Consider the following 22,183-nt stretch of genomic DNA (forward strand, 5'->3'; position numbering starts at 1 on the left):
TTTTTTTTTTTTTACATTTCCAATATTATTAATAGTTTTACAGATTTTTAAGATCAATCAAAACCTTTGGATAGTATAATTAATAATAATAAATAATAATAATAATATTAATACAAATGCTACATTTATTTTATATAGTGATTTCTGAGTGATATTTTTATAATACCGATATATTTATTTATATATATTTTTTGACATGCATGAAGTTTAAACATGTGCAGGTGCAATTCAGGAGGTGTTGAGGTGGAACCTCTGGAATGTTCTGTTAGTCCTTGAAAACTGGAGACTCCGGTAAGAGAGTAAAGGGCTCGGAGAGTTTCATCCAAAAATAACTTTAAAGAGTGGGTATATTAGTACAGGTATCAATAAAATATAACAGGTTTAGCAATTAACTAACAACAGTCAAACATTTCCATTCAAATTACAGCAGAAAACAATCTTTAAATATAGGAATAAATTCACTGTCAAACTGTAGTATATGGAAATGACTCGAAATTACACCATCTGTCCAAATATATACATCAATCCAACAAAGAAACATATATATTTTGGACTAGCATATTAGCTTCCCAACACAGATTGCCATATAACATAGGATAATGCAAATATATGCATTAAAGGAGAAATATAACATTACATATATTGTATTAACAGTATTAACATAAGTATTATACATATTTTTGATGGAAATCAGTAAATAAACTCACTTGCTTGGCATGAACGCACACAGGATAGATGTTTTGCCCTCTCACCGTGCCTCACAAGTGATTTATGCCGTGTGCTTGCTCTTAAAAGTGAAAGTAGTAGATGTCGGTCAAATTGAAGAGGTGCGCCATCTAGTGTATACTCATAAGAACTGCAACTCCGTTTTAGGACTTTCCTACAGGAGGGTTAATAATTCTGACTTTTTTTTTTCAAGACAAAGCTTAGGTTACATTTAAAGGCTTAACTAGGTGAATAAGGTGAACTAGGCAGGTTAGGGTAAATTAGGTTAGTAATTAGTTATTGTATAATGATGGTTTGTTCCATAGACTATCGAGAAAAAATAGCTTAAAGGGGCTGACAATTTAGTCTCAAAAATGGTCTTTAAAAAATTTAAAACTGCTTTTATTCTAGCCGAAATAAAACAAATAAGACTTTCTCCAGAAGAAAAAATATTATCAGACATACTGTGAACATTTCCTGAATCTGTTCAACATCATTTGGGAAATATTTATAAAAGAAAAATAATCAAAAGGGGGCTAATAATATATATATATATATACTGTAGTGGCGCAGTAGGTAGTGCTGTCGCCTCACAGCAAGAAGGTCGCTGGGTCGCTGGTTCGAACCTCGGCTCAGTTGGCGTTTCTGTGTGGAGTTTGCATGTTCTCCCTGCCTTCGCGTGGGTTTCCTCCGGGTGCTCCGGTTTCCCCCACAGTCCAAAGACATGCGGTACAGGTGAATTGGGCAGGCTAAATTGTCCATAGTGTATGAGTGTGTGTGAATGAGTGTTTGGATGTTTCCCAGAGATGGGTTGCGGCTGAAAGGGCATCCGCTGCGTAAAAACTTGCTGGATAAGTTGGCGGTTCATTCCGCTGTGGCAACCACGGATTAATAAAGGGACTAATCCGACAAGAAAATGAATGAATATATATATATATATAAATATATAACCATTAAGTGTCACATAATTACTTCAGTTCTGCAATTCAAAAGCAGCCCTCTAGCTCCAAAATAAATCACACTTCATCCCTGAGAATTATCAGTGTCCTGTAACAGCATGACTTCTGCACCTGTGTGTGACTGTCACAAGTGTGTGTGTGTGTGTGTGAGACAGAGATAGAGAGAGAGAATGAGTGTCTCTTTAATGTCAATGTGAGTGTGTGTGTGTGTGTGAGGGCGTGAGTGCATGCATACGTGTACGTGTGTGTTTCCTCCACCCACCGCAGCTCTTCTCACTCCTCTGCTCTCTCTCTCTGCTCCTCCAGCTCTGCTCTTCTGCTCCTGCAGGTAAGCTCAGGGGTCAAACAGGGGTCAAAGGAGACGTCCAGCAGCAGGACGGCTCTCTGTGCTTCTGGTGTGTGTGTGTGTGTGTGTGTGATTCTCCTGCAATCTGAAGGATATTTCAGACTCTTATTGTTCAGACAGAGAAACACACAATAATAACTACACATATCATTTTTTGCAGTTGTTTTTACCTTTAATGGCTGCAATTAAAGCTGCATTTAACATATTTCCCCCAACACTACACTGTTTTAGTTGTCTGTGGTATCCACAGTTGCGTTTGTATCAAATATTTCTTCATATTTATGTATTTTCATATATTTTGTACTGATTTTAATGTTTAAGTATGTATGCAAGTCTCTATAAGTCATTTATTTTTAGCTGAATATTTAACTGAAATGTGTACTATTTTATTGTTATTTGTTTAAACATTAACATACAATTTTTAGCTATTGCTGTCTTTAATATTGTGTATTTATATTTTCGTCATCTTGGAATTATAAAAGTCTGTCTCTGAATGATTTTGAGATATTGAGCTTTACAGTTTTTGCATTTCATAGCAAACAGTATATGTGTAACATTTGCTTTAAAATAAAAAGTCTTAAAATGTAAACAACTTATAAAAAAAACATGCCATAATGTAAATAAGTTGTCATTTAATAGGAATATGTCAATAACTCCATTTTGACAAAAATGAGATAGAAATTTATAATTCTGAGGTGACGATTTGTATATTACATTTCTATTGTCTATTGTCTATTGTAAAGTGATATTAAGTCAGAAATCACTATATAAAATAAATATAGCATTTGTAATATTATTATTTATTATTATACTATCCTAAGGTTTTGATTGACCTGAAAAAAAAAAAAGAATATATATATATATATATATATATATATATATATATATATATATATATATATATATATATATATATATATATATATATATATATATATATATATATATATAATATTGGAAATATATATTATATTATTATATTATAATTATAATTTTATAATAATAATATTATAATAATAATTATAATTATAATATATAATAATATTATTAATATATTAATAATATTAATAATAATATTATTAATATATAAATATAATAATATTAATAATATATTAATAATATTGGAAATGTTATATATATATATATATATATATATTTTTTTTTTTTTTTTTTTTTTTACATTTCCAATATTATTAATAATTTTACAGATTTTTAAGATCAATCAAAACCTTTGGATAGTATAATTGATAATAATAAATAATAATAATAATATTAATACAAATGCTACATTTATTTTATATAGTGATTTCTGAGTGATATTTTTGTAATACCGATATATATTTATTTATTTATATATTTATTTGTTGTATTTATTTATATATTTATTTATTATATTTTTTTGACATGCATGAAGTTTAAACATGGTAATATGTTACATAATTTGTATCATTTATGTTTAAAACTGTACAGGACAATTACAAACCTAATTAAACAGACAATTATAAACATTTACACTATTTAATTTAAAGAGACACATTGTTTTTACTACTTAAAATCAAGCTGACTTTAACAACTAGTTGTTGTCAGTTTCTGTGGCATTACATTAAAGTTTACATCTTTTACAGTTTTGTATCTTCAGTGTGTTTCAAGCTTAAACAGTTTTACGGAGCCAAAAACCTCTGAAAGCAGGTGCAATTGTAGGATTGTCCAATTAGGGGGCTTATTATTTATTTTATTTTATTTATTTCTATACATTTTCTTATGGTTTCTGTTGTGTCTGTGTGTGTGTGTGTGTGTGTACTAAAAATTACAAAACATTATTATTTATTATATATATATATATATATATATATATATATATATATATATATATATATATATGTATATATATATATATATATATATAATAAATTAGGTGTGAAGCAGTGGCGCACTCAGTTGGCGTTTCTGTGTGGAGTTTGCATGTTCTCCCCATGTTGGTGTGGGTTTCCTCCGAGTGCTCCGGTTTCCCCCACAGTCCAAAGACATGCAGTACAGGTGATTTGGGTAGGCTAAATTGTCCGTAGTGTATGAGTGTGTGTGTAAATGAGTGTGTGTTGATGTTTCCCAGAGATGGGTTGTGGCTGGAAGGGCATCCGCTGCACAAAAACGTGCTGGATAAGTTGGCGGTTCATTCTGCTGTGGCGACCCTGGATTAATAAAGGGACTAAGCCGACAAGAAAATGAATGAATGAATGAATAAAAATTAAAAATAAAATAAATGTAATTAATAATAATAATAATTCCTTACATTTATATAGCGCTTTTCTGGACGCTCAAACCACTTAACACATTTTTGGGAGGGAATCTCCTCATCCAGCACCAGTGTGCAGCATAACGCGACGGCAGCCAATGATTGGTGGAGAGGAGACAGATTTGGTCAGGATGCCGGGGTTAAACCCCTACTCTTTTTTAAAGAATTTAATAACCAGAGAGTCGGTTTAGCGTCCCATTCGAAAGACGACTCTCACTGAGCATTATAGAGTCCCCTTCACTATACTGGGGCATTAGGACCCACACAGACCACAGGTTGGGCGCCCCCTCCTGGTCTCACTAAGACCACTTCCAGCAGGAACCTAGCTTTCCCATGTGGTCTCCCATCCAGCTACTGACCGGGCGAAGCCCTGCATAGCTTCAGTGGACGACCATGTGAGAGTGGCAGAAAGCTAACTGCCGGCAATTTAATTTAATTTAATTTAATTTAATTTAATTTAATTTAATTTAATTTAATTTAATTTAATTTAATTTATTTTAATATTTAATTTAATTTAATTTAATTTAATTTAATTTAATTTAAAATGAAAAATAAATTACACTCAATTTAAAAGATAAAACAGAAAAAGGAACAATTAAATTAAATAAATTAATAAAAATAAATTAAATAAATAAAAAAACTAAATTAAATAAATTAAATTAATGCAAAATAGAATAAAATAAAACATTTAATTATAAAAGTTAATAAAATAAAATTTAATAAAAATAATAAAATAATACATTAAATTGAATACAACACAAATAAATAAAATAAATAAATAAAAATTGAATATGAAAATAAAAAATTAAATATAATAAAAAAAATAAAACTCCACTTTATTATTTCAGGGCATGATCTCTACAGTTTGATATATTTCCAGCCAAAAACCTCCAAAAGAACACACCTTTTCTATGTCTTTATGAGGTGAGCAATGGACGAAAGCAGCTTCGAGACGTTCGAGGACGAGCTGAAAAAACCCCTGCCGGAAAATCCTCCTCAGAAACCTGTCAGACAAACACGAGCAGGTACAGATAAACACAAAATACACCGCATCAATCGTCATTCAAGCGCAGATATTAAACCTCCAGAGTGAAGAGCTCTTTCTAAATTCAGATCGAGGCATCTGGACTATTTTGTGGTGTTAAAGTGAACAGAGAGGCTAATAATACTCACAATAACCTTTACAGAAACACGACACCGCACGAAACACAAACGCACAACAGCTCTCTCTGAAGCTGTATAGAGTATTGACTCGCTCCTCTCATGACTGTGATTGCATTTATTAAATTATTACTCTTTATAAATCTTACATGGAGGCAGCACGGTGGCTCAGTCGTCAGCACTGTGGCCCCACAGCAAGAAGGTCACTGGTTCGAGTCCCAGCTGGGTCAGTTGGTGTTTCTGTGTAGAGTTTGCATGTTCTCCCCGTGTTGGCGTGGGTTTCCTCCAGGTGCTCCGGTTTCCCCCACGGTCCAAACACATGCACTATAGGGGAACTGATCAACTAAACTGGCCATAGTGTGTGTGTGTGTGTGTGTGTGTGTGTGTGTGTGTGTGTGTGTGTGTGTGTGTGTGTGTGTGTGTGTGTGTGTGTGTGTGTGTGTGTGTGTTTATGGGTGTTTCCCAGTACTGGGAAATTATTTGTGGTATTTAGTTATTTATTTATGAACTTTAATTGCACTTATTAAATTGTTGCACTCGGTAAATCTTAAATATTTAATATAATTATTTATTTAGGATGCTTGTATTTCTGTATGTCATTATCATGGTTACATATCATTATATCAAATATTTACTTTTACTTATTTACTTTTAATTTATTCATATATTTATTTATATTTCTGTATTTAAACATACTCTGATAATCGAATTTGAACTCCATGATTGCTTTGATTAGTGATTATCTAACAATTCTCATTTGGTTATTTTTATTTGTGTTTATTTATTTGTTTATTGTTTTATATTTGTTTCTAAAATGATGATAAGCTTATTTTATTTGCACTTATTAAATTATTACACTTGGTAAATCTTAAATAAAACTATATTTAATTTAATCATTTATTTAAGATGCTTGTATTATAATCGATAGTCGAATTTGAACTCTATGATTGCTTTGATTGGTGATTATCTAACATTTGTTGCTTGTTTTTTTATTTATTTGTATAGTTACAAATGAATATGCATTTAACAACTGAACAATCAAATTTGAACTGTATGATTGCTTTGATGTGTGAATATCTCCCATTTGTTATTTATTAATGTATTTTTGGTGTGTATATTTATTAGTTTATTTTTTTATTTTTTTATAAAATGATGATGAGCTTGTTTTGATTGCATTATTAAATTATTACACTTGGTTAATATTAAATATGTTTAGGATGCATGTATTTATGTATGTCATCATCATCATAATCACATGTATTATCAAATAGGAAGGTGTTTTCGCTTCCTTTGCTTATTTATTAATTTATTTTAATTAATTAGTTAATATAGTTAATAATTCATTCATTCATTAATATTCATTTCTATAATTAAACATAAACTCTGATAGTCAAATTTAAACTCTATGATTGCTTTAGTTGGTGAATATCTCCCAATTGTAATTTATTTATTTTTATTTGTGTCTGTTTATTTATTTGTTTATTTTCATATTTATTTATAAAATGATGACAGGCTCATTTTAATTGCACATTAAATTATTAAACTTGGTAAATCTTCAATATATACGTTTAAGATGCATGTATTTATGTATGTCTTCATCGTGATCATTTATATTATCATATAGGGAGGTGTTTTCACTCCCTTTACATGTACTTATCTATTTACTTTTATTTATTTGTTTATTCATGTATTTATTTTTTCATTTATAAACTGGTTTAGTGTTTTAAATAAAAGTTTCTGAAATGTTTGTGTTGTGCGACTGACCTGCTGTTGTGTTTGTTTATAGAGATGTACACTCAGAGGAGGGTTCGAGAGGTGAGTTTAATACCACAGGACAGCTGGACATCACTCACACACACACACACACACACACAGATTTACGCTTCCATTTATAACCTTGTGTGTCCTGCAGGAAGCTCCAATTGTTCAGCAGGTGCCGAAAATGATTCCCCGTGAACACCCGATGTCCAGCGCCAGTACGTCACACTGAAACACACATCAGGATGGTTTTATTACCTTTTTTTTTTTTTTTTTTTTTTTACACTGTGGATGACAACTTCAGACAAAATACCATCTGCTTAGGCTAAGTTGATTCCAAAAAGAATCTTTTTTTAAATTGACTCTTGAATCTTAATTCTTATGAATCAATTATTATTAAAACTGACTCATGGTTTTTAATGCTTTGGTACTGATTCTTTTTGCAGTTAACTCTTGATTCTCAATGAATATAATCGATTCTTAGTGGAAATGACTCTCAAATCTCAATGTCTCCAAATCAATTATTTTTTAGAATTGACCCACGATTCTCAAAAGTTTTTTTTTTAATTGACTTTCGATTCTCAATGCTTTGGATTGGATCTTTTTTAGCAATTCTCAACGATTAGTAATCAATTTGTTTTGGAAATGACTCTCAAATCTCAATTTCTCCAAATCAATTATCTTCAGAGTTGACTCATGACTCTCAGCATCTCAAAATCGATTCTTTTTGGAATTGACTCTCGATTCTCAATGCCTAGCAATTCATAATTGTTGCAATTGATTCTTTATTCTCAATGCTTCGGAATCGATTCTTTTTGGAATGAACTCTCGATTGTCAAAAGCCCCAGAATCAATTCTTTTGGGAATGAACTGTCAATTCTCAACATCTCAGAATTGATTCTTTTTGGTATCCACTCTCTATTCTCAGTGGCTAGAAATCAATTTTTTTAGGAAATGACTCACAAATCTCAGTTGACTCATGATTCTTTTTGCAGTTAACTCTAGATTCTCAATGAATATAATCGATTCTTGGTGGAAATGACTCTGAAATCTCAATGCCTCCAAATCAGTTATTTTGGAATTGACTCTCGAATCTCAATTCCTAAGAATCAATAATTTTTTGGAATTGACTCATAATTCTCAACACCGATTTTTTCATTAAAAAACTTTTGATTCTCAATGCTTTGAAATAGATTATTTTTGGAACCAAAGTTGACCCATGACTCTCAGCATCTCAAAATCAATTCTTTTTGGAATTAACTGTCAATTTTTAACATCTCAGAATTGATTCTCTTTGGAACCGACTCTCAATTCTCAGTGGCTAGTAATCAATTGTTTTTGGAATCGACTCTCAATTCTCAATCCTTAGGAATCAATTATTTTTACAACCTACTCATGATGCATTGAAATCGATTCTTTTTAAAATGAACTCTCGACTGTCAAAAGCCCCAGAATCAATTCTTTTGAGAATCAACTGTCAATTCTCAAAATCTCAGAATTGATTCTTTTTGGAATCTCAGTGGCTAGTAATCAGTTTTTTTGGGAAAATTCTTTTGACTCACAAATCTCAATTGACTCATGAGTCTTAATGCTTTGGAATCGATTCTATTTGCAGTTAACTCTCGGTTCTTAATGACTGTAATTGTTTCTTGGTGGAAATGACTCTCAAATCCCAATGCCTCCAAATCAGATATTTTTGGAGTTGACCCATGACTCTCAGCATCTCAAAATCAATTCTTTTTGTAATTGACTATCGACTGTCAAAAGCCCCAGAATAAATTCTTTTAAGAATCAACTGTCAATTCTCAACATCTCAGAATCAATTCTTTTTGGAGTCAACTCTCGATTCTTAATGGCTAGTAATCAATTCTTTTTGCAAATGACTCTCAAATATCGCAGTGCCTCCAAATCAGATATTTTTGGAATCAACTTTTAAATCTCAATTTTGGAATTGATTAAATGACTCTCAATGCCTCCAAATCATTTTTTTAATTTGTTTTTGGAGTCAAGGCTCAAATCTCAATTCCTAGGAATCAACTATTTTTGGAGTTGACTCATGACTCTCAGAATCTCAAAATCAATTCTTTTTGTAATTGACTCTCGATTCTCAATACCTAGCAATCAATAATTGTTGCAATTGACTCACAATTCTCAATGATTTGGAATCAATTCTGTTTGGAATTAACTCTCGATTGTCAAAAGCCCCAGAATCATTTTTGATTTTATTTGGAATCGACTTACATTACAATGGCTAGTAATCAAATTTTTTTGGAAATGACTCACAGATCTCAATGCCTCCAAATCAATTATGTATTGAATTGACTCATGATTCTTAACATCTCAGAATCGATTCTTTTTGGAATTGACTCAATCCCTAGCAATCAATAATTTTTACAATCTACTCATGATGCATTGAAATAGATCCTTTTTGAAATCAACTCTTGACTGTCAAAGCCCTGGAATCAGTTCTTTTGAGAATCAACATTTCAGAATCAATTCTGTTTGGAATTAACTCTCGATTCTTAATGGCTAATAATCAATTATTTTTGAAAATGACTCTAAAATCGCTCAAAGCTGTTCTCAACAGCTAGAAATCATTTACTTTTGGAAATGACACCTGAATCTCAACATTTCCAAATTAATTATTTTTGATTCGAAATGGACAATTAAGAGTCGATTCCAAGAAGAATTGATTCCTAGCCCTTTAGAATTCAGAGTCAATCCCAAAGCATTGAGATTCAAAAGTTAATATTAAAAAAATAAATTTTGAGGCATTGAGATTTAAGAGTTGATTCTAAAATTAACCAATTACGAGACACGGGAATCACATTTTAATGTTTATTAATGTGCATTGACCCTGTAAACAAATAAACTAAACTAATCAAAAAAATTTATTCTGAGCCATTTCGAATTGAGAGTTGTTTCCAAAAAGAATTGATTCCTAATCATTTAAATATGAGAGTCGTTCCAAAAAATAATTGATTTCGAGTCATTTAGAATTGAGAGTCATTTACAAAAAGAATTAATTCAGAGTTATTAAGAATCTAGAGTGGTTTCCAAAAAGAACTGATTCAGAGTCATTTAGAATCGAGAGATGTTTCTAAAAGGGATTGACTCTGAGCCATTTAGAATCAAGAGAAAAAAAAAAATTAGAATCAAGAGTAGTTTTCAAAAGGGATTGATTCAGAGTCATTTAGAATCTAGAGTTGTTTCCAAAAAGAATTGATTCTGGGTCATTTAGAATCGAGAGTCATTTCCAAAAAGAATTGATTCCGAGTCATAGTCATAGAATCAAGTGTTGTTTTCAAAAAGAACCGATTCTGAGTCACTTCGAATCGAGTCGTTTCAAAAAAGAATTGGTTTTCCAAAAAGAGTGGTTTCCAAAGAGAATTGATTCTGAGTCATTTAGAATCGAAAGTTGTTTCCAAAAAGAATTGATTCTGAGTCATTTAGAATAGAGTCGTTTCCAAAGAAAAATTGATTCATCGTCACTTAGAATTGAGTCATTTTCAAAAAGATTTGATTCCGAGCTATTTATGATTGAGAGTCATTTCCAAAAAGAATAGCTTCTGAGCCATTAAAAATCGAGAGTCGTTCGCAAAAATAATTGATTCTGAATCATTTCGATTCGAGAGTCGTTTAAAAAAAAACAACCATTTGGCCATTTGGAATTTAGAGTCGATTCCAAAAAAATGTATTCATGAGTGTTGAGATTCAAGAGTAAATTCCAAAAAGATTCAATTCTGAGACGTTGCAACACGAGAGCTGATTCCAAAAACAATCAGTTACGAGTCATTGAGAATCAACCGCAAAATGAATTGATTCTTTTTAGAAATTACTCTCTTTTCTAAATGCAGAGGAATCAGAGGCATTAAGAATTAATTCCTAAAACATATTGATTCCTAGGCAGAGCAGGCCAAATGAAATGCAGAGGTATACATTTTGCCATTTTAAAACAGTTTTTATAATTTTTGTGATTATCACTGCCAATAATTTGCATCATTATTCAGGTTTTGAAAGAAAATAGAAGGTTTATCAAGGAATCTGTGAGTGTGAAATAACTGGCCTGTTGTTTTGTGGTTTCCCTGTTGTTCTGTCAGCATCTTTACGCAGAGCTCTGTCCATCCAGAACCTCAGTCAGATGCAGATGGAGCGTCCGTGGGAAGGAGTGACGCTCAACCGCTGCCTGATCGTGGCCATAACCATCCTGCTGCTGAGCTCCGGCTTACAGCGAATACATGGCATGTGGAGACATTATCACAAGTCTGGCTTAATGATCTGGCTTAAGAGCTAATTTGACAATGAACCCTTTTCACAAGACATGCTTCATAGTCATCAGCATCTTAAATGCTTGAAAGTTTTTAATAGTTAGATTAATTACAATAAACGAATGAGCACTAGTGTGAGGTGTGTGTGATGCAGTGTGTATGGGGGCAGGACAGTAAATCTGACGTTATTCTCTCTTCTGGCCGCTGTTATCAGTCTCACACTATTGTTTTCCTCTTTCTAAAAGTCTTGATAACACCATCCTGGAGTAGTAGTTGTAAATAGTGTTCTCTCCCATTCACTGAGCTCTGAGTTCACCAACTATGAACACTTCTGCTGCTGAGAGACATGCAAATGTGAAAAGGCTCCATTGTGATTAATTGTCTGTTATCTAATGTATAAACCACTGTTATTCAATGTAAGAACTGAAATCTAATGTAAGGCCAAATATGAACGTATACTCAGGATTGCCACTTTCAAGGACACCGACTTCAATTACTTTTTAAACCCCGAAGAGCCGTTCCCAAAAAGAATGGATTCTGAGTCATTTAGAATCGAGAGTCATTTCCAAAAAAAATTGATTCGGAGTCATTTAGAATCGAGAGTCATTTCCAAAAATAAATGATTCTGAGTCATTTAGTATCGAGAGTTGCTTCTAAAAAAATAATTCTGAGTCATTTAAAATCGAGAGTCATGTCCAAAAACAATTGATTCTGAGTCATTTAGAATCCAGAGTCATTTCCGAAAAGAAATTATTCTGAATCATTTAGAATTAAGAGTCATTTCCGAAAATAATTGATTCTGAGTCATTTAGAATCGAGAGTCATTTCCGAAAATAATTGATTCTGAGTCATCTAGAATCGAGAGTCATTTCCAAAAAGAATTTATTCTGAGTCATTTAGAATCGAGAGTCATTTCCAAAAAGAATTTATTCTGAGTCATTTAGAATCGAGAGTCATTTCCAAAAAGAATTTATTCTGAGTCATTTAGAATCGAGAGTCATTTCCGAAAAGAAATGATTCTGAGTTACTTAGAATCGAGAGTCATTTCCGAAAATAATTGATTCTGAGTCATTTACAATCGAGAGTTGCTTCCAAAAAAATTATTCTGAGTCATTTAGAATTGAGAGTCATTTCCAAAAAGAATTGATTCTGAGTCATTTAGAATCGAGAGTCATTTCCAAAAAGAATTGATTCCGAGTTATTTAGAATCGAGTCGTTTCCAAAGAAAAATTAATTCATAGTCACTTACAATTGAGTCATTTCCAAAAAAAATTTTATTCCGACCCATTTAAAATCAAGAGTCGTTTGCAAAAAGAACTGATTCTGAATCATTTAGAATCGAGAGTCTTTAAAAAAAATGACCATTTGCAATTGAGAGTCGATTCCAAAAAAATGTATTCATGAGTGTTGAGATTCAAGAGTAAATTCCAAAAAGATTCAAATCTGAGACGTTGCAAAACAAGAGCTGATTCCAAAAACAATCAGTTACGAGTCATTGAGAATCAACCGCAAAATGAATTGATTCTTTCACCCTTTTAAGTAATGAGCTGTTAAACTTCTGTGATTGTGACCATCTTTTTGTAAAAACAGTGAAATTTCACTCCCACATTAAAAAAACACTACAGTAATTTATAGCAATTATAGTGTTTTGATGTCTATTATAAAAAGCCTAAATTCTTTAGTTGTTATGGTATCACAGCAATAAACATAACCCTACTGAAACATTGTTCAAAAACACTTTAATATTTACTGTAATTTACCATAGTATTTTTTCTTGAGGTCATTTGTCTGGGATATAAAAAAACAAACAAACAACAACAACAAAAAACGTGACCATGATCTCCGCCACTGGTGACATTTCCAGGCGACAAAATAGTGAGATTGGATTTTTCGAAACCAGCCGGACATCGCCGATTGGCCCAAATGGTTAACATTTATTATCATCATCATTATTATTATTATTATTATTATTATGATTATTATTATCACCATCCTAATATTCACATCTTGCAAGAGATAAAAGCTGCCTGCATGTAAAAACAATCCATATAAAAAAAAATGTTTGTTTGTTTTTTTCAAACCGACCAGCCCACATTTAAAAAATGGTCCAGCCTTTCTGGCATTTGCCAGAATTGCCACATGGCCAATCCGTCCTTGTTTGCTGTACTCTCCCATTCACTGAGCTCTGAGTTCACCAATTATGCTGCTGAGAGACATGCAAATGTGAAAAGGCTCCATTGTGATTAATTGTCTGTTATCTAATGTATAAACCACTGTTATTCAATGTAAGAACTGAAATCTAATGTAAGGCCAATTATGAACGTATACTCAGGGTTGCCACTTTCAAGGACACTGACTTCAATGACTTTTTAAATCACTAACCATTTTAAATCGAGCACTTTAATTCACACCCCCAGCATATATATATATATATATATATATATATATATATATATATATATATATATATATAGTTGAAGTCAGAATTATTAGCCCCACAACAGAGCAAGGAAATTTTCATAGTATGTCTGATAATATTTTTTCTTCTGGATAAAGTCTTGTTTGTTTTATTTTGGCTAGAATAAAAGCAGTTTTCATTTTTATTAACCCCTTTAAGCTATTTTTTTCTTGATAATCTACAGAACAAACTACTGTTATACAATAACTTTGTCACTTTAAGCTGAACACCAGTGTGTTGAAGAATATCTAGTCTAATATTATTTACTGTCATCATGGCAAAGATAAAATAAATCAGTAACTAGAAATGAGTTATTAAAACTATTATGATTACTAAATCTTCTCTCTATATAGTAAACAAGCGGTCTAGTAATTCAGGGGGGGCTAATATTTCTGACTTTAACTGTATGTATGTATGTATGTATATATGTGTGTGTGTGTGTGTGTGTGTGTGTGTGTGTATATATATATATATTTATATATATATACAGTTGAAGTCAGAATTATTAGCCTCACCTTTAATTTTTTATTCTTTTTTAAATATTTCCCAAATGATGTTTAACCGAGCAAGGAAATGTTCACAGTATCTATATCGCACCCTCTCTGCATGTTTCAGTTGAGATTACGTCAAACATCCAATAAAAATGCACATTTTAAAGCACTTCAAGGACACTTAATAATCCGTTATTAATTAATTGTTGTTTTTTATAATAATAAAAAAATAAATGAATAATAAATAATAATTAATCTGGGATGAAAAACAACAAACTGTAAACTGACGGGCAGTGCTCTCTCCTCTCAGATGCTGTCAGAGGGCGAAAGGAGGACAGCGAGGAGCTCACGGTGCTGACCGACAGACACACGCTGCTCAGACGAGGGAAAATTACACCACAGGTGAGACAAACACAGACATCAGGTAAATAATCGAACTTACAGCATCTTATAAAAACTACTATAGTGGTTAGTAATAGTGTTTTTGAACCATACTATTGTTCAGTGTATTATACTGCATATATTACAGTATCTACAACACTCTGTTATTGAATGCTCCAGCATATTACCTATGGTGAACTGATATACTGTAAATAATACTGCAGCATACTTTAGTTTTTACTACAGTAAACTGTGGTGTATTGTAGTGTTATATATCATATACTAGGTGACACAGTGGCTCAGTGGGTAGCACTGTGGCCTCACAGCAAAAAGGTTGCTGGTACGAGTCCCAGCTGGGTCAGTTGGTGTTTCTGTGGGGAGTTTGCATGTTCTCCCCGTGTTGGTGTGAGTTTTCTCCGGGTGCTCAAGTTTCCCCCACAGTCCAAACACATGCGCTATAGGGGAACTGATGAACTAAATTGGCTGTAGTGTATGAGTGTGTATGGGTGTTTCCAGTACTGGGTTGCGGCTGGAAGGGCTGTGTAAAACATATGCTCAATAAGTTGACAGTTCATTCCGCTGTGGCGACCCCTGATGAATATATAGACTAAGCCGAAAGAAAATGAAAGAATGAATGAGTTGTGTTGCCATAGCAACTATAGAATAATTTTGAACATGCCACACACACACACACAGAGAGAGAGAGAGAGAGAGAGAGAGAGAGAGAGAGAGAGAGAGAGAGAGAGAGAGAGAGAGAGAGAGAGAGAGAGAGAGAGAGAGAGACTGGAATTCAAAATTATTCGCACTCCTGTGAATTGAATTTTCTTTATCAAGTATTTCCTAAATAATGTTGAACAGATTCAGGAATTGTTCACAGTATTTCCTTTAATATTTGTTCTTCTGTAAAAAAAAAGTCTTATTTGTTTTAATTCGGCTAGAATAAAAGCAGTTCTCAATTGTTTTAAGTCATTTTAAGGTCAATATTATTCGCCCCCTTCAGCAATATTAGTGTTGGATTGTCTCCAGAACAAACCACTGTTATACAATGACTTGCCTAATTACCCTAACTTTACCCTAATTACCCTAGTGAAGCCTTTACATGTCACTTTAAGCTGTATAGAAGTGTCTTGAAGAATATCTAGCCTAATATTATTTACTGTCATCATGACAAAGATAAAATAAATCAGTTATTAGAGATGAGTTATTAAAATATGTATTAAACATATACAGTTGGAAGCAGAAGTTTACATAAATTCTAAAAAAAAACGGAACATAACCATGTTTAATAAATGTCTGATGGTAAATCACACTAGACATTTACTATTTTAGGACTGTTAGGATTATAACTAAATGATTTACATTTGCTAAATGCCAGAATAATGAGAGAGTTATTTATTAATTTCTAGACAGTCAAAAGTTTACACACATTTCCTTGGTATTTTTTAGCTTTGCATTTAAACTGTATAACTTTGGTCAAATGTTTTGGGTCTCCTTCCACAAGCTTCTCACAATAGTTTGCAGGAGTTTTGGCCCATTACTCCTGCAGAATTGCTGTAACTGAGTCAGATTTGTAGGCTGTCTTGCTCGCACAAGCTTTTTCAACTCTGCCCACAAATGTTCTATAGGATTGACATCAGGGCTTTGTGATGGCCACTCCAAAACATTCACTCTGTTGTCCTTAAAGCACGTTTTCACTAGTTTGGCAGTGTGTTTAGGGTCATGGTCTGTTTGGAAGAGCCATTTGTGGCCAAGTTGTAATGTCCTGGCTGATGTGTTGAGATGTTGCTTCAGTATTTCTCCATAATGTTCTGTCTTCATGATGCCATCTATGCTGTGAAGTGGACCAGTCCCTCCTGCAGCAGAACAGCCCCACAACATGATGCTGCCGCCCCCATACTGCACAGTTGGGATGGTGTTCTAGGCTTGTGTTCTTTCCTCTTTGTCCTCCAAATGTAACGCTGCTCATTATGGCCAAACAGTTTAATCTCAGCTCCATCAGAGCACAGGACATGTCTCCACACATCAGTCTGTTCCCAGTGTCATTCAGCTAATGGTAATGATAATGTTGATTCTCCATGTTGTCACACAAGGAAGCAGTGTGTTTGAGCTTTTCCTTCAACACTATTCTACAGTTGTGCCTCACATTAACTCAAATGTTGTCAATTAGCCAATCAGAAACTTCCAAAACCCTGACATCATCATCTGAGCTTTTCCAGAGGCAGAATAATCTGATTGTGTGTAAACTTGACTTTCAAGAACAATTTCTCAAACAAAATCTCTCTCTCATTATTCTGCTATTAAGCAGAACAGAAACACATGTGATCATCCTAACTTACCTAAAAGAGGAAATCACATCAAATTTAGTCACAGTAACTGACTTCAACTGTATACATTAAAAAGTATGCCCTATTAAAGGACTCCTCTTTAATTATGACTTCACTCAGTGGAAATGATGCATGTGTAATATGTATGAATGTTAATGATTGACCTCTGCATTGATTCTCTCAGCCGGACTCTTCATTATGGGACACACTGTTCTGGTGGCTTGATGATGATGATGATGATGAAGAAAAATCCGGAAAGCACAAGAAAGTTTCCAGGAGCCTCAGACATCGAGCCCTTCCAGACCCGCGGCTCCTGAAAAAGAGGAAAACCTTCACTGAGCGCAGAGGAAGAGGAGAAGAAGAGATTAAAGAGAGACAGAAACAGATGAAAGCCAAGAAGGTGGAAGAAGATGAAAACTTGGAGAAGAAAGCAAAGAGAGACAGCAAGAAAAAGATGAAAGCCAAGACGAATATGGAGGAAAAAGAAGAGGAATACATGGAGAAGAAGAATAAAGCAAAGAAAAGTCCTGTGAAGAAAGAGTAACAGCAGTGATGTGCGTGCTTTAAGGAGACGTGGATGTGCTTAATCGCCATGAAAATAATGCGATCACTTTAAAAATAAGATTTGTTTTTCCTTTAGCAAATTTCTTTGTGAATATATTATTAATCTGATGATGAACTATAATTGACCCTTCGCTAAGCCACACCCAAAAAACGCCATCCACCAATCGTGGCCTAGCAACCGTAGCTACGCGCAGGGGCTCTGTCAAGCCAAAGAGCTTAGAATCACCAAGAGGCGACACTCTAGTGCAATATGGGAAACAGCCACTGGAGGGCGCGGCGGCCATGTTGGAATGAAAACTCCAATAGAGCAGCAGCATATTGTGTGTAAAATAAACTATTAAAAGTGCTGATGATCATGATGGTAAGTGTTGTATTGTCAACTTTCAGGTTGTATCTTAGCTTTAATACACTTTTTAAATAAATAAATAAATAAATAAAAAGCAGCTGCTTGCCTTCGCAACAGCAATGAGATCCAATGGCCAGCCGATCACTTTCACTCTAAAGTGGCGGAATCCAGGGCTGTTGCTGGGCGCTGCTGTTGCAATGGAACGTTCTAGAGTGTCGCCTCTTGGTCATTCCAAGCTCTTTGGTCAAGCTTTCGAGTGAGGGAAACTGGCCAAAGCGTTGTGCATATGGATGGTGCAAATCTGATTCCCGGTCTCCTAAAAGTTTAGATTTTTTTCCCTTTTCAAAACTAAAAACCCAAGAGGAGAAATGCCAGCATGGATCAAGCTATGTGAGGGGTACTAACGCCCCATTCACACGGGGTTTCAACATCAACGCTTCCCATTCACTTTGAATTAGGCGTTGCCAAACTGCATTGTTGATCCATCGGCGCTGCTTCAGAGGCGTTGCTCGCTGCAGAAGTTGGGACAGGAGCTGCGTCCCAAATGGCACACTATGCACTCATGCACTATGTACTTATGCACTTCCAAACTCAACAGTATAGTACATATATGTAGTGTTGTCCCAAATGGCACACTAATGTTTTTTTACTAAGCGGAAATTCAAACCGTTTCCCTGATGACGTTTGCCAAATCAGTGAAATAAACGACAGAATTATCAGATAATACCTGCCGTGAGTATAACCGCATTCACCATCGGGAGGCGCTATAATCACTCTCGTAGGAGAATTTTGCTTTCACCATCCAAAATAAATAGTTATGCAACATGTGCGTCCAGTAGCTCCGCCCCTTTCGCTACGTAAGCAAACCTGCGGTCGATGAGTGCGTGAAGTGTCCATCATTACACACTTCATTATACCAGCTGAATGAGTGCATCATCCAGGTAATTAAAGTGCACTTACAATTTTTAGAGTTTTCAGTTTGAACGCACTACTTACACTATTTATACTACAAAATTGCCTAGTATAGTGCATAAGTATGCGATTTGGGACGCAGCTTGGCACTACTTTTCAAGCGCTGACAGAAGCGTCAGCCAATCAGATCGCTGTATGCAAATACACCAGCTAGACAGTGGCCTATTGCTGACTGAATTTTATTGGCTGACGCTGCTATGTCGATCACGGTAGCCCCAACTTCAGACACGCCTTCAGTCAAGTGTTGGCGCTGAAGCCCCGTGTGAATGGGGCGGCAGCAGAGTTAAGTTGCTTTTGTTTTGATATTCCTGACACACTCAGTGATAGACCGATGACAATAACTCCTCTGACTCTTAAAGGGCACCTAGGTTACCCCTTTTTTCAGATTTAATATAAGTCTTTTGCGTCTCTAGAATGTGTATATATAGTTTCAGATCAAAACACCCATCAGATTTATCATTATACCTTTTACAAGATGCTGTTTTATACTGATTTCCAGCAGGGGGTGGTTTTGTCGTACTGCGCCTTTAAGACGAGTCTTTCCCGCCTACTGTTTCTACATGCCTTCCCGCATGCTTTAATCTCCTCCCTTGGCTGCGTCAGACAACAGACAGACCTAAAGGAAGGTCTCACGTAGCGTTTATGAGAAATACTACAGTAAGAACTAATCTTTAATAATCAGCGCACACACACACACACACACACACACACACACAGGCAGGCAGACAGACAGACAGAGCGCGCTTAGCACTGTTTTTGCACTCATATGTGACAGGATACAGGCTAACCTCCACTGCTGTGTGGATATCTGTTATGGTAATGTACAAAATAAACCTGATTTAACGTCCACAAACCGGGATTGAAGCGTCTTCCTTTAAAATTGTTCTGACACAGCAGTGCTGATGAAGTAAATCTGAAGTAAATCGCTGTACTTCATTACACACGTGCACTGTTTTAAAACACTTTAAACATGTAAAACTCACTCTTAATCACATTTGATGATGATTGCTGATCCTAGCGAAATGTGCAGACCTTTTATTCCCGGTTGCTTTGCGGATGTCTGGTCTTGTTGACATACACGTGACTACCGGAACATGTTAATGTGCGCAGCTGTCAATCAATTCAGTGGGCGGGGGGACCGCTCCTACGCAAAGTTGCGGTCGGTCTGAAAACCGCTCTAATTGGTCCACCGTTTTTATGTTGTTAAATTGAAAAAAAAATAGACTGGGTGTGTTTATATCAGCTCAATATGATAGTCTATACACTATATATATACACATATGTCTGTCCAAATAGCTTGAAAAGTAGATTTTTCACCATAGGTGCCCTTTAACAGATCTAAACTGTTTCCTACAAAAACACAAAGCAGTTTATGTTTCACAGCTGTCTTTCTCTTTTTTTTTCGCTCGACATTATAAGTAATGCTCCGTTTAAGCCTTCACCATAGTAACTTAGCCATACTAATAGCGAATAGGTCATATTGACACGAGTCATGGATATATACACTAGATATCGCATAGGGACCCTGAGTATGCGTCAATAGCGCCGCCATATTGGTACAGTGCTCCCAGGACAAATGTCATTCAACCGCACTAGTCAAGACAGTGTTATTACGTGAAGATGCGGGACTTTAGCGCTGTCTACGGGTGTAGTAACGAGCAAACAAAGAAAACAAAGCACAAAGGCAGAACATTTCATAGGTAATATTATGTTTTTTTTTCTGTTTTTGTATGTTCTGAACTGTTGTGCTAATCAGGTAACGTTATTGATGATAACAGTCACTTACTGCATTCACCATACGGCAAAGCAGCTCCAACTCGCACTAAACACTCGGCTTATGCTAGTTTTGTTGAATAAAATCAGCAAACAATGCCAAAGAAATATGACAACGAGATGCTGCGCTGCCAGAAACTTGTATTATTGTCGGCTAACGTTAGTGAAAGAGTCGTTCGGGGGATTCATTTACAAACGAATCGCTCCCTCCGTCAGTATGAGCAGTGAAAGCAGGAGAGGAGCTGTGTTTCAGGACATGATTAGATCAGATTTAACAGGGAGGGTGAATAGTACATTTCTGTACACACAAACACAAGCTTTTTGTCAGGAATGCCCGTGCGGTCACTGATCCATCAATGTAGAAAAGTGATGTAAAATTATAGTTTTCGTAATTAGAAAAACAAATTACACACTAACATCCAGGAAAACTCCCGATCACAGATATATGTGTATATGTGTATATCTCTGGCTTTGCATGGCCACAGTCCACTGTACCTTGGTCCCGCATTAATTTCAATGGATCGAGCGCTACCCTGTAGCAAGAGGGCGGATTTTGGTATTCCGTCCAATAGACAACAATAGGCCAGGCAACATCTAGTGTATATATCTATGGACACGAGTAATTGATCCGGAAAATACCAATCTGCGAATCTGTTGCTAACTTTACTGAACTTCATATCTCCATCTGTTTCAAGCTATGAATATTAGACATTACAAATCAACAGAACAAAACCGAGATATGATCACAAACTGAACACTTACGATCATCAATACACTTTACCCCCAGCTGTTTATCAGTAATTTATAAAGAGCACACAAACATACTGACAGTTATAGATAACTTACTGTACATTGTTATGGGTCAATGATGCTAATATTCGGCATAAATCCATCAGTGTCCCCTTTCTGGCTGCTCTTTCTATGAATAAACTATGTAAAACCTCTGTCCATGCCTGTTTCCTGGTCGGTTAGTAACACTATATTCATTGCACAATATAAGTATATCAGGCTTTTTGGCTAAAAATAGAAAAGTCACGGTTTAATCAGTTACTATTAGATTATTTTTTTAATGTCACCTCTCCTCCTGTGTATGAACTCATCTGTTGAATGGTCAGCGTATGAGGCGGCTAGGCTAAGCTAGCTTCAATTTTGATTAAATTATTCTCCATTTCCTATTATGTGGTGAATATACCCCTGTAATGCACACTGCAGTCCTTTTTTGTCTGGCTTTCTTGGATATCTCAACCTGTTCGCTAAATATGACATTATACCCCTGTCAATGTCTGGCACTGGCGCACACACATTGAAAAAGCCGTGCCAGGCACGAAAGCTTGACAGGCTAGCAACAGTAACAAGGGCGGGGCTTAGCGAAGGGTGAATTTTG

The 22,183-nt window shown here is 34.7% G+C and overlaps 1 protein-coding gene and 1 long non-coding RNA gene across 5 annotated transcripts; one reads left to right on the top strand and one right to left on the bottom strand.

Annotated features, from left to right (window-relative positions):
* Window positions 1-1,926: 1,926 nt before the first annotated feature.
* Window positions 1,927-17,457, bottom strand: LOC141379215 (uncharacterized). The gene is made up of 4 exons (XR_012395387.1): window positions 17,309-17,457; window positions 7,361-7,450; window positions 5,208-5,307; window positions 1,927-2,095 (listed from the first exon to the last, which is right to left on the bottom strand). It is a non-coding gene; the product is annotated as an uncharacterized lncRNA (long non-coding RNA).
* Window positions 1,938-21,743, top strand: LOC108179272 (uncharacterized). 4 transcript variants are annotated; one of them, XM_073932162.1, is made up of 8 exons: window positions 1,938-1,992; window positions 5,152-5,328; window positions 7,251-7,279; window positions 7,377-7,440; window positions 11,323-11,463; window positions 14,750-14,841; window positions 17,329-17,702; window positions 18,266-21,743. In XM_073932162.1, the coding sequence occupies exons 2-7, from the start codon at window positions 5,235-5,237 to the stop codon at window positions 17,686-17,688; spliced, it is 780 nt and encodes a 259-aa protein (XP_073788263.1). In that variant the 5' UTR covers window positions 1,938-1,992; window positions 5,152-5,234; the 3' UTR covers window positions 17,689-17,702; window positions 18,266-21,743. The 4 variants fall into 4 exon arrangements, with proteins under 4 accessions (XP_073788263.1, XP_073788261.1, XP_021324043.2 ...); XM_073932160.1 differs by having other exon boundaries at window positions 5,228-5,328; XM_021468368.3 differs by having other exon boundaries at window positions 17,329-21,743.
* The last annotated feature ends 440 nt before the right edge of the window (window positions 21,744-22,183 follow it).

Source organism: Danio rerio, chromosome 2 (genome assembly GCF_049306965.1).
Source record: "Danio rerio strain Tuebingen ecotype United States chromosome 2, GRCz12tu, whole genome shotgun sequence".
Taxonomy (NCBI): domain Eukaryota; kingdom Metazoa; phylum Chordata; class Actinopteri; order Cypriniformes; family Danionidae; genus Danio; species Danio rerio.

What these genes read in the sequence shown, in the direction of transcription:
- LOC108179272 (XM_021468368.3), top strand. Translation starts at nt 5,235, where the DNA reads ATGGACGAAAGCAGCTTCGAGACGTTCGAGGACGAGCTGAAAAAACCC. An exon ending in ACACCCGATGTCCAGCGCCA is followed by an intron (nt 7,441 to 11,322) that starts GTACGTCACACT and finishes TTGTTCTGTCAG; the next exon opens with CATCTTTACGCAGAGCTCTG. An exon ending in GAGGGAAAATTACACCACAG is followed by an intron (nt 14,842 to 17,328) that starts GTGAGACAAACA and finishes TGATTCTCTCAG; the next exon opens with CCGGACTCTTCATTATGGGA.